Here is a 21,481-nt window from a genome sequence, read left to right as displayed (position 1 = left end):
GGCTTTAGGTACTTTCGTAGTATATGTTTAGAAATGGTTTAGAAATAGGTTTAGAAATGAAGTTTAAAAGTGATGGATGCCTCTAACAACGCGTCAATTCAGTAGCAAGATAAAATAGATAAAATAAGATAAATATATATATAATATATATATATATATATATATATATATATATATATATATATATATATATATATATATATATATATATATATATATATATATATATATATATATATATATATATGTATATATTTTTGTTTGGCCCTATGAATATATATATATATATATATGTTATATATATACATGTATATGTATATGTATATATATGTATATGTATATATATATATATTATGTATTTATGTACATGTTGATATATATATATATATATATATATATATATATATATATATATATATATATATATATATATATATAAATAAATTGCACATAATGACTTGTCCTTTAAATTTCAATCAGATTGGGTGTCGAAGAAGTAAAAATTGTCTCTAAAAATCGTCATTCTCATATTCTATTGAACCAGAAACACTTGAAGCATGAATATTAAGGGGTTAAAAAATAATGGTTTTCTACCCTGAGTGAAAAGTTGCAAATAAGATTTGTTCTTGTAGGGTCAATCAAAGGGCGTTTTGCCTCCAATTCTTCAGATAAAATTCTAGAGATGAAGCGGAAGCTGTCTCCGAGGGACCACCGGCCTGAAATAAAACAGACTGAAAATCATGGCAGTTCTTCAGTTGAAACAAGGTGCAATAGGATTACTTTTCTACCTAAACATTAGAGGTAGAAAGAAACTTGACATTGTGAGAGTCGAAGGGAGGGGGAATTTGAAGGGCATAGATTGGCATGTTTTGAGACTCCATCAATACAGATTAAAATCCTTCTGTGATACCACTTCAAATAAGGTAAACGATGTATATGTTATTAAAAAAAAAACCTACTGGGGAGAGGAGGTTGCTAAGAGGGTCATATGCCCAATTCTGCCTTGGATTATACAGGTTGAAAATCATTTTACGTTGTGACTTACCCAAGGTGTTACATTCCTACAATAGGCCTACTGTTGCGAAGTGGGAACTAGGAGGTGCGGGGAGAGTTGAAATGGTGACGAGCTTATTTTAGTCCTCCAGATTAAAGAAAATTAAACCTAAAAAAAGTATATTCCCAAAATTGAAATCTAAAATCTATACTAAAAAGATGGCAAAGGTGCAACCGACTGAAACATAAACCTAAGAAAAGTATATTCCCAAAATTAAAATCTCAGAATTCTCCCCACTAGAGAATATCAAGGGCTTGTACCCTGAAGTCTCAAACTGTCGTGCCGACTGAAAATGGATTTTCCCCTAAATTCTGGTAAAAGAGGTTGATACCATACATCGAAAGGACTTGCATTTTAATCCACGACTGATGTGTGCAGATGCTAAATGAGAACTAACTGAAACTGAATGAAGATTCTAAGTTGGTAGTAAAAGATAGATTTTGGTTGAGTCCCTTATTAACAACTTACAATTGCATTACTTAAAAAGTGACCTCATTTATGGAGGCCACTTTTCCCCCCAGAGTTTTCAGTGACATTCGGCCAAAATGGTTAATACCGTTCTTCCTTTTTCTCTGTTTCAGGTATCGTAGTAGCAGCTGCATCTTCTGATAAAAAGGTAGTTTGTTACTTCACAAATTGGAGTGCTTACAGACCAGGCATTGCCAAATTTACAGCCAGTAATATTAACCCCTATTTATGTACTCATTTGGTTTATGCGTTTGTTGGAATGGACAGTGAGTTCCGTCTCAGACCTTTCGATAAATGGCAGGATATAGATCAAGGTAAATAATAATTTACATATTATGTAAATACAATTAGATTTAATTTAAATACAAATATATAACATGTGTAAATAAAAATGTGATTTAGGCTATGATAATATAAATTACGTTATGTGATATTTTTTGTACTGACATTTATATCCCCCTCTCTTCTTGACCATGGTTGCTGGATTGATACCCTTTTGTGTCCTAAATGGGGGAAGCAGCTTGCCCAATCCTGGTGCTACTAACTCAAAGGACCCATGGATCAGGATAATAGCTCAATGGTTCCAGTAACTAGGAAACTTAATATAATAAAGTCTACTCTAGAATAAGGCCATGCAAATACGGTACCAGGGGCAGAAGCGTACGCAGGAGTGAATGGTCCTTGGGGCCGTATCTTCCATAAAATATAAAGATTTTATCTAACTATTCTTATAACAGTCTTATATTTCTCAAATATATAACAATTCAAGGGTCTTTTACATTGCCCCTCCTCCCTTGACAAAACCCCACATAAAGGCTCCCAATGGGATACTCTACAATTATGAAGAAACGTTTACAACCAATTTTGTCGGCGCAAGCTGTGAATTTCGTCATTAACCAAGATGAAACTTCTGAGCTGGAAGGTGCATCAAACAAAGGTAAAGACTTATCTGAGCTTCAGTGTGTTTTTCCTGATAAAGATCTTACTTTTAGAAGAATTGTTAGAAACTGAAATGGAAACCAGTCAAAATGAAGCCCACAACTGTTACAATTTGGACGAATCTAAAGCTATTAGAGTTGTCGACATCCGGATACAACCATCCTTATATAATTTTACTCCGAAACCAATGAAAGTACGAGACATTGCTTGACGAAAAGTAGGTTTCATCCTATCAAGACTCTGTGTCCAATAAGTGAGCATAAAGACCCTTTTGGTATATGTTTTTTCTTACAAAGAAGTAGTAAGCCTCATTTTGATCAGACAAATGTATGCGTGCTTCAGAAGCTGGGAAGAAGCTAGAGGTTTTTAGCTGTTATTGAGTGTTTCCTGGGATTCCCTCTGTTTACATATAGCCCCTCTTATCAACAGTACTGGTCAAATGAAACTCGTTATACCACGGTAGTTATCCCACGTTATCCATGACTGATTAGAACTGATAGAAAAGTATTTGCATTTCAGTGACAATGTCTAAGACCTTGGTTACTACTACTACTACTACTAACAACTCATCGCAGCACCAAGCCACCTGAGGCCAACACAGCTACGCACGCTCCTCCTCCACCCCATTCTATTCAAAGCCTCCCTTTTTATCTTAAGGGATACCGTCGCCTTAAGACCAGTTTCAATATTGCCGATATGCTAATAAAGCTATATAGAATTGACTTCAAGTCTCAAAATTCAAAAGTCTCAGTCTCAAAATAAGTTCTGCTTGAGAATTTTCTTCCTCTTGTTTAATATCTCCAATGTAAATAGGGGGGATCCTGTGGTGTAAGGGTCTTGCTGCAGGACAAAAGTTCTAAACGGATGTTACACACCCTGCTGTCTGCTCATGCCTGCCATGCTCAAACACACCCTGCCATGCTCAAACACACTCCAAAGTCACATTGCAATTTGAAGTCGTGTATATTTTTGTCAACTAGCAGTGGTTAAAATGGAAAGTGATTGGGATTGATTAAAAAAAAGGACCGAGTATAGAGCTCAACGATTTAAAGATCCATAATGAAAAAATGAAAGGCATTACTTGCCATCTGGGTTGGAATAAAGAACGGCTAGAACTGATTGGAAATATTCTATTTGAAGTTTAAAGTTAAATCGAATGTAGAAATTTCAACGTTTTAAAACTTCTAATGATCAGTTGAGTTCAAATATTAATTGTCATTAACAAGTGGAATAAAGGGTTATTCTAATTAATATAAAATATACAAAAAATATAAGCCAGTAAAACAATTTAACGGTTGATGCTAATTCAGTATTCCCACTGTCCATAAGAAACGCTATAAGATTCTGAAAACTACTTTAAAGCATTCTAAGATACTTACGTACATCATTTCTAAATGTGGACCACTAAACTTTAAACATCCTCCCATCTCTAATGGGACAAATATATGGCCCAAATTATATATATACTCAATGATATTTCAGCAGTACGACTCTTTTTTTCTTTAAAATATAACGGCAAATCCTAAAAAAGTGGCAGAAAGAAAAGAGTCGCGCTACTGAAAGTTCAGTGAGTATAATTATATAATTTAGGCTGTAGTTTCTCTATTAAAGGGGGGGGGGTGGTGTTGGTTAAAGGGAAGCAGTTCAGATTTAGGAATGATATAATGCTGAAAAAGTGGCAGAAAGAAAAGATTCACGCTACTGAAAGTTCAGTGAGTATAATTATATAATTTGGACTGTAGTTTCTCCATTAAAGGGGGGGAGTTGGTTAAAGTGAAGCAGTTCACATTTAGGAATGATATAAGTTAGTAATTTAGAGTGTTATAAAGAGAGTCGCGCTACTGAAAGTTTAGTGAGTATAATTATATAATTTGGGCTGTAGTTTCTCCATTAAAGGGGGGGGAGTTGGTTAAAGTGAAGCAGTTCACATTTAGGAATGGTATAAGTAAGTAATTTGTAGTGTTTTAAAGAGGTTTCCAGGATTTATAGTTTTTCTTTATGGAAATCGGAATACTATAGTGACACACAACGCTTCAATGGCTTCAAAGCTTTGAGTAAAGGGCTGGTGAAATAAATTACTTATTAAGTTTATTATTTATTCTTTATTACTTAATCAATTCAACTTATTCAATTTTTGGCTGTTTGAAAACCTAAAACGAAGAAATGAAAATAGTGCCAACCATTGGTGGTTGGAATGAACGGTAATTTAAATTAATTAGAGATATTAATTAGAGAAATTAATTAGAAATATGATCTTCTAGGAGCGTACGCCAAGTTTAACGGTTTAAAAACGTATAACAAAGAACTGAAAACATTACTTGCCATTGGCGGTTGGAATGAAGGCTCAAAGAGGTTCTCGCTGCTAGCAGAAGATTCAGAGCTGAGAAAAAACTTCACAAAATCTGTTGTACGATACCTTCGACAATACCAGTTTGATGGCTTTGACCTGGATTGGGAGTATCCTGGAAGCCGTGATGGAGGAAGGCCTGAAGATAAAGAAAACTATCTGCGACTTGTTAAAGTAACTATTTTAATTCTTTAGCATATCTTTAATTCCACATTTTCTAGTATTTACCATATATATATTATTGTGAAATAAATTGAATGCTTAAGAGCCACTGAGTGGGATATCTAGGTTACAGCATTTTTTTTCCCTTTGAATTTCAACGAGATAAATTACATTGTACTATAAATTTAAAATAAATGCAAATATCAATACGGGTAACATACTCATATTTGAGTTAACTATACGAGTATAACCTTTTACTTGAAAAAAGGTTTCCCATTGTTAAAGAGATTTCCCATAGTTATTATTTTTGACCAATCTTAGGGGGCTCCCCTATCCTGCTTTAGGCAGAATGCTGGTCAGGATAGCAATAATAAATGTGTAAAATGAATAATCGAAGTCAATAGTGTCATTTCACTCCCTCGTTTTCTACTTTCTTTTATCTGCATTTTTTATTAGGGAGTTTCACAGGGATTAAAAAAGAATAATAAAAACATTCAAATTATAGAGAAAATATAAAAGAAAGGTAGGAAAATCTCGCTATACAAGAGAGGGGCACCAGCCTATCAATTTCAATCCTTAATTCTAGAGAGTTCTTGTTGGAGGAGGGGGCTCTTAATATAAAAAGCTTGCCTTTAGGCTCCTATTTTATTTTTCGGGTAGAAAAGGGTTTAATCGATCAGTCTTTACGTGTTCCACTCCCAACTCTTTGTTGGTGTGTCTGTTAGGATAGAATCTATAAATTTTTTAACTTATCAAATTTTAGTTGTTACAGTAAAATAGAAATAACATTCTCTAATGAGAAGAGTTCAAGATCTAAATTATGCTGTGGCAATGTAATGGCAATGTAGTGGCAATGTAGCTACCCAATTTGGAGCAATTAGTTCTGTGTACTCAGTTTTTATCCTGTGGTGGCACAGTATTGATATGCGGTTGGCAGTATAGGATCCGGGATCGGTCTCACCTGCCACAGGGCCTAGAATTGCAGAGAGGTTATGAATTAGCTACTTCTACTACTACTAACTAAATCACTGTGGCACCAAGCCGCCTGAGACCAACACAGCTACGCACGCTCCGCCTCCATCCCAATCTATTCGAAGCTTCCCTCTTTACATCCTACCAAGTAGCTTCCGTTTCTCTTAAATCTTTCCTTTTGACATCCTCCTACCCTATTCGGGGACAACCTGCTTTTCGTTTGGCCCTGAACGGTTGTGCAATAAGGACAATCTACGACAATCTGTCATCATTCATCCGCAGAATATGTTCTAGCCATCTCATCCTTTCTCGCGTTACAGCCCTAGAAAGTGGGATTGAACCATGTTTTTCGTACAGCTTAGTGTTTAAGATACGGTCAGACTGTTAGGTACCCAAAAGAATCCATAGAAGATTTCTCTGGAAAACATCTAGTAAATCCTCTTCCGTTTTTCGGAGCGCCTGCGCTTCAGAACCATACTTAACAAGTGTCATCACTGTAGCTTCCAATATTTCACTCTTGGTTCGCAAAATTATCTCCCTATTCTTCCAAACTTTAGTCAGCTGTGAAAAAAACATACTGGACATTTACCATTCTACTTTTAACATCTTCACTGTACCCAACGTCTTTACTAATAATACTATGTAGATAAGTGAAGCTTTTCACTTTTCGGTCTGCTCAATACCCAGTATCACGACTTCATCTTTACTTATTAGCGAAGCGACTTGGTCTTTTTTATATTAATTTTTAAACCTATTCTTGCATCCTGAACTCGTAGAACCTCTAAAAGCTCATTCTATTTCCTAACATTTCCATCTAAGATCCTTAAAACATCAGCACAATCTAAGTCTAGGAGTTCTCTTGGACTTATTCTAAGTCTAAAATCTTATTTTAAGTCTATAGTTCATTATACTCTTGATATCGTTTACATAACCTGGGAACAAAAATGTATAAACATTATTTTGAAGTACCAGGGACAGTGAAAATGAAAATTGATTGTCTAAGTTGGCCAATTGGAAAGCTGCCCTGTATATGAGGCAGCACAGTAGTGCTGAATAAGTAAAGAGTTAAGTGGCTCCCGTATATTTTTTTTCCAATCCACTTCGTGTGGAAGCAGTTGTCGTAGAAACGTCGCAGGGGGCTTACTCAATCCAAAATTACCCTATAGTATCCTTTTTAAGAGTCAAAAGAAAGTCGACACCCCACAGCCCCTTGAGCAGTGCTTGGGGCAAGTTACTAATTGTTTACGTATACGTTTATTATCGGGAGAGGGGGTGTGTTTGACCATGGCTATCCAAAAAGGCTATAGGTACTACGGTGAAATTTTCAGGGTATCTCGAGGGGGATTTTGAACTAAAGTAAAAGACACCGTGCACCCGCAATGTCAGAAGGACGGACCTGCAATATCTCACAAATGGCTCAGTGTATTTATTTGAAAATTTCATGGAATGTGGAGGGATATTAACTGAATTGAAAGGCACTTAGTGCATCCAGGATGTCAAAAGAACGTATCTACAAGTCTCAGGAACGGCTAAAGATATGAAGTTGAAATTTTCAGGGAATGTTGAAGGGGATGTGGTCTAAATTAGAGGACACTCTATGAATCCAACTAGTCAATACGGGTTATTCGTAATATTTTTAGGATTCAAAAAGGGCATTAAGTTGAAACTTTTAGGGAATATTTGAGCTAAATCAAAAGACGCTACGTGCATCAAAATCGTCAAAATGGCGCATCTGCTAAATAAGTTGAAACTTCCAGAAATTATTGAGGGGGATGTTGAAGTAAATCAAAACTCACTATGGACATCCTGGTTGTCAAAAGGGCGCAAGTACAATATCTCAGAAACTGCTAAGGCTATTAAGTTGAACTTTCAGAGAATGTTGAATAAAATCAAAAGACACCTGTAGTATATCCTGAACGTCTAAAGGTATACTTTCAGGAACTTTCAGGGAAACTATAAAGTTTCAGGGAATATAGAGCAGGATGTTGAGCTTAACCAAAAAGTCGTATGTGGATCCAGGCTATCAAAGTAGCGCATCTGTGATAACTCAAGAATGGCAAAGAGGATAAAGTTAAAAATTTCTAGGAGTACTAAGAGGAATGTCGCAACACATCATAAGCCATTGTTTTCATCCGGGTTGTCAAAAGCTGAAACTATGAGCTTGTGAGCTGAAACTTTCAGGGCACTTTGAGGGGGTTTTGAACCAATTTGTTTTGAAACTGAAACTTTCAGGGCATTTTGAGGGGATTTTGAATCAAATTAAAAAACGCTATATACATCCTAATTGTTAAAGGTTTTATCTACAGTATATCGATAACAACCCAGGGTATAAAATTGAAACTTCCAGGGATTATTGAGGAGGCTATTGAAGAAGGGCAAAAGACGACTTCAAGAATGACTTCAGCTCTACAAAAGGACAATATTTATACGGATTTTCAATCAATTTGTGTGAACAGTATTCCCCTTGCCCAGCCATCCAAAGCTCTCTAGTACAAGTACAACTATTATTAAGATTTGTTACAAAACTTTATCTTAAATATAAATTACCAGCTAAAACCTTAATTCTTATAAAGAAAACCGAAAAAATCTTTAAAAATATTCCTTTTATTAACCAATGAAATGAAGAGTGTCGGGAAGAAATTAATTAAAAACGAGAATAAATTAATTAAAGATTAATTATTTAATAAAGATTAATTAAATAAAGAAATTAATTAAAGATAAATTAATTAATAAATTAATTAAAGCAATTTTCAAAGAAAAAGTAAAAAGCTACATTAAACCTACATTAAACATTAAAACAGAAATAAAGTAAAATGACAATTTAAACTTAAAACGAACAGAAGTCGTCATCAACTGAAAACCAGTTATATCTTAAATATAAATTTCTTTTATAACGTTAATAAATCCGGAATTGCAGAGGCTTCCCAGAATGAATATCCAGTCCATTATATATAACAATCAGTATAGGCTACGTCGATTAGTTTTTTGAATAATCTTGGTTAATATAATGATTTTTTTGTTGTTGTTGTTGTTGTTGTTGTTGTTGATGTTACGACAAACAAAAACACACTACTCGAAATGAGAACTCTTACCAGTAGAGGGCCTTAGAAGGGTCAGGGGGCTCTAGTCCTAATCTTATTTGTGGTAATTTCTGTTCGTTTTAAGTCTGACTAATTATTTTACTTTATTTTTTGCTCGACTTTTGTTTAATGCAGATCTTTACTTTTCTTTGAAAAACTTCTTTTATGGAAAAATTGAAACTAGTCCTCTAATAAATAAAATAGAATAGTAGAAAAATGATATATTACTCATTTTTACTTCAAACATCCTTAGTTCACTTTTTTCTATTCCTTGTTAATATTTTGCCATTGATTCGTTCATTATATTTCTGCTAGTGTTTACATAAGACAAGAAAAAAAATTACCAGAAACTTCGAAGAGGAAGTTAACTACCAAAAAATTAAAGTACTAAAGACAGTGAAATCTGGTTGTTGAAATGGCCTCAGTCACGTTGAGAGTTATTCAACCAGATTTATCTTAAAATTTGGGGGAAAATCAAGAATTCAATTTTTAATGAATAAGAACTCCATATGCAGTCACGCCATTATTTTTTTCTCTCTCCTCTCTCTTTCTCTCTATCTCTCCGTGTCGCTCGTTATATTCTTCTTTCTCTCCATCTTACTTTCTCTCTCCACCCTTTTGGCAGAATCATTCTATTTCAGTTTAATATATGAGAAAGAAAAATTTGGAACGGGTTTTCTGTTCTGAAACCAGAACGCAATGTGACTAAATAAAAACTTTTAAGATTAATGAGTTAAATACTGATTTTCCTCGTACTATTTACTTGACCAATGAGGAGCAATACAAGGAGGATGTCCTATGGTGACTCAATAAAACAATCTAAGCATGGATTAGCATCATTAAAACTAAAATTAAAATCAACCACAATCTTATAATTAAATTTAAACTTCCTTCAAGTGATGATTCTGATAAAAATAAAAAAAAGTAAATAAAATAAGAGTGTCGAATGGTCTGCGTTACGCAGGTATCGATCTCCTGTTTCAATACCTTTGCCCGGGAGCGCAGTGCTTGGTTGGGGGCAAATCATCCCACGTTTTTCCCGCATAGTTTTCCTGGTACGCTTTTAAAGCTGGGTCGACTCTGGCTGAGCTTACACAGTCACCCTATAGACCCCGTTCTAAACCAAATAAACAGTGACACCTGGACTCGAACCCTTGACCTCAGGATTTTAAATCTAAAGCGCTAACCACTCGGCTAGGATAGATGAATCTGCGTTTAAGCCTTATTTTATTCTTGGATATAGAGCCGAAATATTCATTTGAGGATAAAAAAAAAACAATATATTAGATTAACTCTTCATTGTTTTACCTTTTGTTGTTTTTATGATGAAAAGGCAGTGTGGTCTTCTTCGTTATTTATTAAGTACGGGCTTGGTGCATATTATTGATTAGTTTATTTTTGAAAAAGGAGAGTTTTGAGACCGAAGTTAAAATTTAAAATTAAAAATGGTTTTGCTTCCCAGCTTAGCAGCACAAATCTATAAAACTTGCGCAAATAAACCAACTCATGATATTTCTTTGTGTTTGTAGAGTTTGGAAAAATCAATTTTTTACTGAAAACGCAGAACAATGTATGATTTTTAACATGCAACCTCGTAGTCCATGAAGCAAATTTGGTAGGTTCATGTTGTGTGATACCAGCCCCATGTAATTATATCTATTTCCTAAACACGGGGTCTGTGTTGATTCTTGATTAATTGATTTAAAATCAGCGTTTTTCTCATAGAGGTAAGCAGCAAATTTGAAGCTAAAAAGCAACAAAAACTATTACTTCCAAGCCTATTCAACATAAATACGTATTTAAAAGTAGCTCAAATAAAACAACTTGTTATACTTCCCAAGATCTGTCGAGTTTTGAAAAACCAGTGTTTTCCTGAAAACACACAAGAATACACAATTTTCAAACATGGAGCTCGTCACAACTCTAAACCATTATGGTGAGTTCAAGTTGCATGATACCAGCTCCCCGTAATCTTATTCGTTTATTAAGCACAGGGTCCGGTCCCTGCTCTTAGGCGATTAGTGTTATGAGTATCTGTATTATCGTCACCCATTATTGGTTTTACAGTCTCCGACAAGTACATCAACAGTCCAGCTGTAGCTCTTTAGCTCGAACTGAAAAGAAAATCGAAAAAAAAACCTATTGACAGATTCATAAAAACAGACGGCAAAAGAATTTGAAAGTAATACTGCTATTGTTGCCAAATGTTCAAATTTCTCCTTAATGTAATCAGTGCTTCATTAAGTCATATGGTTAAAATCCACACTGGCCATTTTTTGCTCTGATAATTTTGCTTTTATAGTCACAATCGTATCAAATTATCATAGATACCATTTCTAATTTTTTGCAGGGGGGCTTAGGATCATGATGTCTCCCGAATTTAAATTTTAATAACATTTAATAACAACAATGATATTAATCACCCGAATGATATTTTAATAATAACAACACTGAGTGCATGTAGAAACTGACATTGACCTTATCCATTTTTTTGCGATTTTTAATAACTGAATTATTTTGAATCCCTCTCTTTTCCTGTAGCCCAAATTAATATTTGCATGGATTTGGAAATTCTTCGAAGGATATTGTCTCTAACCTAGTCCAAATAAGGGGCAAATCTTCTTAAAGATACCCAAACTCCACCTGTATCACGAGAAACCGTGTCATTGAATAAACGAATAAACGAATAAACTGAATAATTGAATAAACGAATAAACGAATAAACTGAATAATTGAATAAACGAAAATTGAAAATTCTGAACAATAAAACCTCATATTTTTCTCTTTCTTTCATTTTCCGTATCTTATTGCTTTATTCTAACTAGATTTGATAACATTGTAAACTGAATCTATCAATAATTGACAAAATTGACAAATTAATCTTAGAAAAAAGTGAAAAACGAAAAAAAAGGAATGAGGCTGCCAGACAAAAATCTTGGGGGGCTCAGGGTCCTTCCATCCTCCCTGGATCCACCACTGAATGAGGCAGGGTCAAAACTAGAAAAAAGGACATTTTAGAAAACTATGTTTGATTTTTTAGAGGAAGCGTACCCTGTTTTAACAAACTAACCCTATTTTGAATGCTATTAAAATTGGGCCAAAGTTGGTAAGAGAGACTGCTCACTAATTCTGGTATCCAAAAAATAATAATTTATCTGAAATCTGGTACCCTAGGAGAAATATTTGGAGGCCTGAAAATTCAAGACAGTGGAAGCACTGCTGGTTTCCATTCCCGAAAACTTAATTAACTAAAACTATAGGTTTGTGTTCCGAGTTAAAGTTCACATATTTGTGAATATTAAGGCTCAGAAAGATCTGAGAGGTCCGATTCTGTTCTGGAGAAATTGGAGGAAACCCCTACTAAGTTTGGGGATGATGGAACCACTGCTCCTACCACATACGAATTTCTGACAAAGGACAATAAATTTTGTAGGTAAAAGATGACCAGATAACGTCGTCATTCGACGTCGTCGTCATAACGTCGTCGGAATTCGACTGATATGTTTGGCTAAAAATATTATTTTCTGGAGTTTTAAAAAAAAAATTTTAACACAGGTATGTCATAATTAATTATAACACAGGTTATAACACAAGTATGTTTTATACCCCTACCCCTATTATACCCCTATTTTATAACACAGGTATGTCATTTGGGATAGGTGTTTTGGCTGCCTATATGAGAAACAGTGTTAATAGTACCCAGTACACAAACAGGAAGCCTTAATTTATGCACAATTCTTTCCGGTCAAGAAAGCGAATTTCTCAAGTCAGATCCAAAGCAGAAGCGAACCCAATATTCGCCTATAAAAAGACCTTTTCTTCATCAAGTGGAATTCAGTTGCCGAACCGAAAGTTCGCTCCTCTCAAGTTCTAGATTTAAATTCAATAGATCACTTTATTAAATATTTCATTTTCTAGGATTTGCGTCGTGCTTTTGAGTCGGAAGCTAAGAAAGCAAAGCGACCCCGTCTTCTTTTAACAATGGCGGTTCCGGCTGGAATTGAAACTATTGAGAAAGGATACGATGTTCCCAGACTCTCCAAGTAGGTTCTTCAGATTTTGTTTTCGCTTTAACTTTCAATTGTAATTATAAGGCTGAATATACCATAAATAACTATAAATAATATATATAAAAAAACTATAAAATAAGATGGAAATAATTAAGTATTTTTAACAAAAACGATGTTTATTTGATGTATACAATTTCTTAAGGGACTAATATTAATTACAAAAGTTTTATAACTAGTGATCACCATGGTAGTATGTTGCTTGATTGTAGGAAATTATTTTTTTAAATATATTTTAAAGGATCACTGAAATAAGACTTCATTATCATCAAAATGAGTGATAATTACAATTAGGTAGTCCTTACTTCTAGCCTATACACCTCGAATTCATTTATCATTAGGGTTAGTGGAACTTCCTTGAAATTTGTATCACACTAATCACAACCACTCTTCAAACTAGCTCTTGTCTCATATTCACATTTCAGAAAATTAATGGGACCGGCTTTCGCCAATTTGGGGGCCGAATAAACAATTTTATAGCTTTAATTTTGTATGTCAAAAGTATACAACTCAAATTCTGCTTTCATAAGACGGATTCTTAACGGTAGAAACCCTGACATATTTTTGAAAAATGAAAAAAAATGATTATTTCAAAATTCGATGAAGTTTTAAGGTCTTTCTCTCTTTTTTTCTCTCTCTTTCTCTCGCCAGAAAATTTCTTTGCTCTCGGGAGTCGTGTAATTCCCTTCAAATTCCTACTAACAAGGTCTGGCCGTGTATCGGTTCTTTGAACCTGGATCTAACTATTCCCAAAACTTCATTTTGTATTTTTTTTTTTTCATTCGAGGACAAAGCACATATGTGAAGTTTTTTCACCTTTTTTAAAGTATCTCAGATCGTCAAATCAAATCTCATTGACTTAACTGGTTAAATAGAAAAAATATAACCCTAAATGTCTTCAATGCGTCTATGCAATTTTAGTTACAAGCGGATGGCAAATTTGAAAAATAAAATATAGATCAAAATCAGTAAAAAAAAAAAAATTAGCTAAAACACGTGCCACCAACAGTTTAAAGACAGATGCTTTTCCTTTGAAGTTGTAGTTGTCTTTTGAAATCACCTGATTTTTAATGTCTGAATTTTTGCTTACCAAAATTGATGTCAAACTTAATTAAGTAGTTATCTCATCTTCCCAGTTCAACGTAGCAGCACCATTGAACCAAATACGATACTGCCATAAAAGCAATAATTTTTAAACAGCCAAAGAAAAATTTTTGAAAATCACGGTTTTCAGATATGAATAGACCTAAGATGGCCTCCAGGGACAAAAGTGGTTTTTATTTTGATGTACTGTATTTTAAACTATACTTGAAAAAAGTGATGCTTGTTACGAAATTTTGGCTATGGGACGCTGCTTCAGGTGTCGTTTCTTGTTGCTTTCTCCTGTTCTTTATGGGTTCATATTTTCTCTCATTAGTTTATTTTGAGCCCAAGTTTGGTTTTTGTGAGTTATTAAATAAAAAAAAAAAGTATTTTTTAACTTAAAGTAAGGAGTGACATTAAAGTTTAGAACGAACAGAAATTATTTTGTAAGTGAAAGCCGCTGTCCCCTCCTCAACCCCCGCTCTTTACACTAAAGTTTTTAATTACTTTAAAAATTAGTTTTGAAAAAGAGTCAAACTTTAGCGTAAAAAGCAGGGCATTGAGAAAGGGACAGCGGCTTTCACTTACAAAATAATTTCTGTTCGTTGTCGTTGATGTATTGATGTCGTTCCCTACTTTCAGTTAAAAAATATTTGTTTTTTTATTTAAGTTCTGAACGATTTCCGTCTGATGCAGGTTCAAATTTGGCTCACCGTACGTGAAAAATTAATACGAAATTTGCATATTAATTTTGGCATAGCCACCCCCCCCCCCTGTGTAAACCTTCCTCTGGATAGTTCACTGATTTTAGGCTATGTGATATCACTTAGGGGCACAAACAAACTTTCAACACAAAAAAGCTAACAAAATAATGTTTCTAAGAGCTGAAATGCTGATGTGCTGTTGTTGTTAATAATAATAAACGAATGTTTAAATAATCAAACGCCTATTATAATCACACGCCAGGTGGGTGTTTGCACCTGGCGTGTGCCTGGAAGGTTAACAGGGCAAAGCTACAACTGACGGTCCAAAGTTCGCAAAGTGCTGAGGGTTGGTCGACAGGCCAACAACAGGCTATAACCTGCCACCGTAAAAAAAAAAAATATTACTGAATCAACGACAATGGCCTCGGAAATTTGACTGATCTTGAGATACTGAACGCCCGCGGACACGATTTTCGACTACAAAAGATGCTTTCCGAATTCTATTTTGAAATATTAGAACGATTAACTCAGATGCTCAGCCGGGTCAGATAAATAATGGGATGAGAATTTCTGATAGTATCGAATAGATGTGACTTTACTATCTGAAACACGGATTTAACAGCTAGGAACTCTTGACTCCGAGGACTATCATGTGCTTTATTCTGGATTAAATAAAAAAAAACAAGTTTTTTTAACTGAAAGTAAGGAATGATATTAAAACTTAAAACGAACAGAAATTATTCCGTATATGAAAGGAGCTGTCCCCTCCTCAATGCCTGGCTCTTTACGCTAAAGTTTTACTCTGTCTTACAACTTTGTTTTTTAAAACAATAAAAAAAACTTTAGCATAAAGAACGAGGCATTGAAGAGGGGACAGCCCCTTTCATATACGGAATAATTTCTTTTCGTTTTAAGTTTTAATGTCGCTCCTTACTTTTAGTTAAAAAAAAAACTTGTTTGTTTATTTAATTTCTGATCGTTTTTTAGTTAATGCAGCTTTTATTTTGGCTCGCTGTCATTGAATAAGTAAAACAAAATTTGCATATTAATTTTCCTTTTCTCGTGCTAAATGGCTTTCCAATAAACCAAAACCAATACTATGCAGAAATACCAATACAAAAATTATTCCGTATATGAAAGGGGCTGTCCCCTCCTGAACGCCTCGCTCTTTACGCTAAATTTTTTTATTATTTAAAAAAAATAGACTTGTGAGAAAGTCAAACTTTAACGTAAAGAGCGAGGCGTTTGGGAGGGGACAGCCCCATTCATATACGGAATAATTTCTGTTCGTTTTAGGTTTTAATGTTGTTCCTTAGTTTGAGTTGAAAAAACTTGTCTTGTTTTATTTAATTTTTGAACGCTTTTCAATAAATACAGGTTTTGATTTTGGCTCACTGTACATAAATAATTACAACAACATTTTCATATTAATTTTACTTTTATTTGGTTAAATGGCTTTCTCGAAACTTGTTAAATTTTATTTACGAACGTTTTTATTAGCAATAAATATACGTAACTTACGAATTAACTTACGTAACGAACTTCTATATTCGTATATTCTTACTACGTATATTAGGGAGTTCGCCCCCTAGTCAATACCTTGCTCTTTAAGCTAGATTTCGAATTTTGTTCCAATTCTTTAAAAATGACCCTTAATCACAAAGGCCGTTATTTAGAATAAATAGCTGTTGTTAAAGTACTAAAACATCTTTGGCTTAAAGAGCGAGGTATTGACTAGGGGGTGAACCCAATTATATACGTAATATTTTCTGTTCGTTTTAAGTTGTTATGTTGCTCCTTACTTTCAGTTGAAAAACTTTTTTTTTATTTAATTTCTGGTCTTTTTTTTAAAGAATGCTGAGAAATTTCCTTCATGGAAAGATCCTGCCACATAACCCCCAACCCACCCCCCTCCCCCACTACCAGAAAAAATTCCCCCTGAAAACGCCTTTACACTTCCCAATAACCAATAGTAGTATGTTAACTTATACTTTACGGAGACATATAGCAATCTCCATGTTATTTGCGGAGACATATAGCAATTTCTACGTTATTCTATCGCGCCTCTACACCTTTTCAAAGAGATTCAGAGCGATAGTCATTTGCAAAAAAGGGGTAATTAGTGATTGGATAATTTTTTAACGTGAAATCTCTGAATAAAATATTTTTGGAGCATGTACTTGACGATGGATAAAAGGGTTAAGGTGATTAGCAATTACGAGCAAGGATCCCTCAACTGGTTCCTGGCAGTAGGCTACGCATATCAAATTGCTGTACTGTGGGTTAGGTAACATGATTAAACACGCTTTTACAATCGGAATTCATTGATTGACATTTGCAAAAAAGGGGTTATTAGTGATTGGATAATTTTTTAACGTGAAGGGTCAATTTTGGAGGGAAAATCAAAAATACTCAGAATCGAAAATAAATGAGATCTGCCTCAAGTGCAAGGCTCAGAGGCCCTTCGTTCCCCCATTTATGAGGGCAGGGGGGTCAATTTTGGAGGGAAAACCAAAAATGCTCAGAATCGAAAATAAATGGGATCTGCCTCAAGGGGAAGGCTCAGAGGCCCTTCGTCCCCCCATTTCTGAGGGCAGGGGAGGGGGTAGGGTCAATTTTGGAGGGAAAATCAAAAATGCTCAGAATCGAAAATAAATGGGATCTGCCTCAAGGGTAAGGCTCAGAGGCCCTTCGTTACCCCATTGCTGAGGGCTGGGGAGGGGGGGAAATTTTGGAGGGAAAACCAAAAATACCCAGAATCGAAAATTAATGGGATCTGCCTTAAGGGCAAGGCTCAGAGGCCCTTCATTTCCCCATTTCTGAGGGCCGGGGAGGGGGAGTCAATTTTGGAGGGAAAACTAAAAATGCTCAGAATCGAAAATAAAGCGTGATCTGCCTCAAGGGAAAGGCTCAGAGGCCCTTCGTTCCCCCATTTCTGGGGGCCGGGAAGGGGGGAGGTCAATTTTGGAGGGAAAATCAAAAATACGCAGAATCAAAATAAAGCGTGATCTGCCTCAAGGGCAAGGCTCAGAGGCCCTTCGGTCCCCCATTTCTAAGGGCAGGGGGGGTCAATTTTGGAGGGAAAACCAAAAATGCTCAGAATCGAAAATAAATGGGATCTGCCTCAAGGGCAAGGCTCAGAGGCCTTTCGTCCCCCCATTTCTGAGGGCAGGGGAGGGGGTAGGGTCAATTTTGGAGGGAAAATCAAAAATACTCAGAATCGAAAATAAATGGGATCTGCCTCAAGGGGAAGGCTCAGAGGCCCTTTGTCCCCCCATTTCTGAGGGCAGGGGAGGGGGGCAATTTTGGAGGGAAAACCAAAAATACCCAGAATCGAAAATTAATGGGATCTGCCTTAAGGGGAAGGCTCAGAGGCCCTTCGTTTCCCCATTTCTGAGGGCAGGGGAGGGGGAGTCAATTTTGGAGGGAAAACTAAAAATACTCAGAATCGAAAATAAAGCGTGATCTGCCTCAAGGGGAGGGCTCAGAGGCCCTTCGTTTCCCCATTTCTGAGGGCAGGGGAGGGGGGGTCAATTTTGGAGGGAAAATCAAAAATACTCAGAATCGAAAATAAAGCGTGATCTGCCTCAAGGGGAAGGCTCAGAGGCCCTTCGTTCCCCCATTTCTGAGGGCAGGGGAAGGGGGGGTCAATTTTGGAGGGAAAATCAAAAATGCTCAGAATAGAAAATAAATGTGATCCGCTTCCCGGGGACAGATCATAGGCCGCGCCCTCCTCACTGCCTGAGGGCAGGGGAGGGGGGTGGGGTACAGGGTGGAGGAAAAAAATATAATCATCAGACATTTCAAATCTACTTTCTTTACTTGTAATGCACGTATTGGGCTCTTTCAGAAGTGTGTTGTTGTGCTTTACTTTGTCACAGTTACATTCTGTTAATTTTCATAGTTCATTTTGAATGTCTTTCATTGAAATGCAAGAGTTGGAAAATTTCAGTAGTGTTTTGTTGTGCTTTACCTTGTCACAGTTACATTCTGTTGATTTTAATATTTAATTTTTAAATTAATTAATTTAAATGCAAGAGTTGGAATATTTCAGTAGTGTTTTGTTGTGCTTTACCTTGTCACAGTTACATTCTCTTAATTTTTCATTGTTCATTTTGAATTTCTTTCGTTGAATTGCAATCAAGAAATTATGGAAAAAAATGTAATTAAGTAAGTAACAAACTCTATGCTTTTTATGCATCAATTGTCGGATATGTTGAATGAAATATGCAAAGTCGAAATAGCTTTATTTCATTTTTTAAGGTTAATTTAGACGAAGTTACGAGCGCGCACGTAAATTTATTCAACATTTAAATTAACCATTAAATTTCTGTATTGTGCATCCAAATGGAGAATTCAAGAAACAGTTTGTTACTTACTTGCGATTTTTTCATAATTTCTTGAATAAAGTATCTGTATTGTGTATCCAAGGTTTAAGTTTTGATGTTGCTCCTTACTTTCAGTTGAAGAAACGATATTCCAATTCTTGCATTTCGCGAAAGAAATTCAAAATGAACTTTGGAAAATTAAGAGAATGTAACTGTGACAAGGTAAAGCACAACAAAACACTACTGAAATATTCCAACTCTTGCATTTCAATGAAAGAAATTCAAAATGAACTATGAAAATCAACAGAATGTAACTGTGACAAGGTAAAGCACAACAAAACACTACTGAAATATTCCAACTCTTGCATTTCACGACAGAAATTCAAAATGAACTTCGAAAAATCAAGAGAATGTAACTGTGACAAGGTAAAGCACAACAAGTCACTACTGAAATATTCCAACTCTTGCATTTCACGACAGAAATTCAAAATGAACTTAGAAAAATCATGAGAATGTAGCTGTGACAAGGTAAACCACGACAAGACACTACTGAAATATTCCACTTCTTGCATTTCACGAAAGAAACTCAAAATGAACTTTGAAAAATTAAGAGAATGTAACTGTGATAAGGTAAAGCACAACAAAACACTACTGAAATATTCCAACTCTTGCATTTCAATGAAAGAAATTCAAAATGAACTATGAAAATCAACAGAATGTAACTGTGACAAGGTAGAGCACAACAAAACACTACTGAAATATTCCAACTCTTGCATTTCACTACAGAAATTCAAAATGAACTTCGAAAAATCAAGAGAATGTAACTGTGACAAGGTAAAGCACAACAAGTCACTACTGAAATATTCCAACTCTTGCATTTCACAACAGAAATTCAAGATGAACTTTGAAAAATCATGAAAATGTATCTGTGACAAGGTAAACCACGACTAGACACTACTGAAATATTCCAATTCTTTCATTTCACGAATGAAATTCAAAATGAACCTTTAAAAATAACGAGAATGTATCTTGTAAACGTTAAATCGAAGCAAACACAAATTTAAAGATTCAACCTATCTCATTTATATTAAAGAAATTTAAAATCAACTTCGAAAATCAATATAAAGTAACTGTGACAAGTAGGAGAACAAAACAAAACTACTTAAATAGTCCAAGTCTTGCCTTTTAATACAGAAATTCAAAAAGAACATCGAAAAATCAAGAGAATGTAACTGTGACAAGGTAAAGCACAACAACTCACTACTGAAATATTCCAACTCTTGCATTTCACGACAGAAATTCAAAATGAACTTTACAAAATCATGAGAATGTAGCTGTGACAAGGTAAACCACTACATGACACTACTGAAATATTCTAATTCTTGCATTTCACGAAAGAAATTCAAAATGAACTTTGAAAAATTAAGAGAATGTAACTGTGACAAGGTAAAGCACAACAAAACACTACTGAAATATTCCAACTCTTGCATTTAAATCAAAGAAATACAAAATTAAAAATGAAAATAAACAGAATGTAACTGTGACAATGTAAAGCACAACAAAACACTACTGAAATATTCCAACTCTTGCATTTCACGACAGAAATTCAAAATGAACTTCTAAAAATCAAGAGAATGTAACTGTGACAAGTTAAAGCACAACAAGTCACTACTGAAATATTCCAACTCTTGGATTTCAATGAAAGAAATCAAAAATGAACTTTGAAAAATCATGAGAATGTATCTGTGACAAGTTAAACCACGACAAGACACTACTGAAATATTCCATTTCTTGCATTTCGCGAAAGAAATTCAAAATGAACTTTGAAAAATTAAGAGAATGTAACTGTGACAAGCAAAAGCACAAAAAAACACTACTGAAATATTCCAACTCTTGCATTTCAATGAAAGAAATTCAAAATGAACTATGAAAATCAACAGAATTTAACTGTGACAAGGTAATTCACAACAAAGCACTACTGAAATATTCCAACTCTTGCATTTTAAGACAGAAATTCGAAATGAACTTCCAAAAATCAAGAGAATGTAACTGTGACAAGGTAAAGCACAACAAGTCACTACTGAAATATTCCAACTCTTGCATTTCACGACAGAAATTCAAAATGAACCTTGAAAAATAATGAGAATGTAGCTGTGACAAGGTAAACCACGACAAGACACTACTGAAATATTCCAATTGTTGCATTTCACGAAACAAATTCAAAATGAACTTTGAAAAATTAAGAGAATGTAACTGTGACAAGGTAAAGCGCAACAA

At 34.8% G+C, this 21,481-nt stretch overlaps 1 protein-coding gene across 1 annotated transcript in view; it reads left to right on the top strand.

Annotated features, from left to right (window-relative positions):
* Positions 1-21,481, top strand: part of Cht6 (Chitinase 6) — a 152,138-nt gene that overhangs the window by 50,794 nt on the left and 79,863 nt on the right. The window contains exons 3-5 of the mRNA XM_089108442.1: positions 1,636-1,836; positions 4,723-4,982; positions 12,941-13,065. Coding sequence (XP_088964568.1) covers positions 1,636-1,836; positions 4,723-4,982; positions 12,941-13,065 — 586 coding nt within the window. The remainder of the gene's footprint in view (positions 1-1,635; positions 1,837-4,722; positions 4,983-12,940; positions 13,066-21,481) is intronic.

Source organism: Artemia sp. Qi Xiang Cuo, chromosome 3 (assembly GCF_049724085.1).
Source record: "Artemia sp. Qi Xiang Cuo chromosome 3, ASM4972408v1, whole genome shotgun sequence".
Classification (NCBI taxonomy): Eukaryota; Metazoa; Arthropoda; class Branchiopoda; order Anostraca; family Artemiidae; genus Artemia; species Artemia sp. Qi Xiang Cuo.
This window is presented reverse-complemented; position numbering and strand designations above follow the sequence as displayed.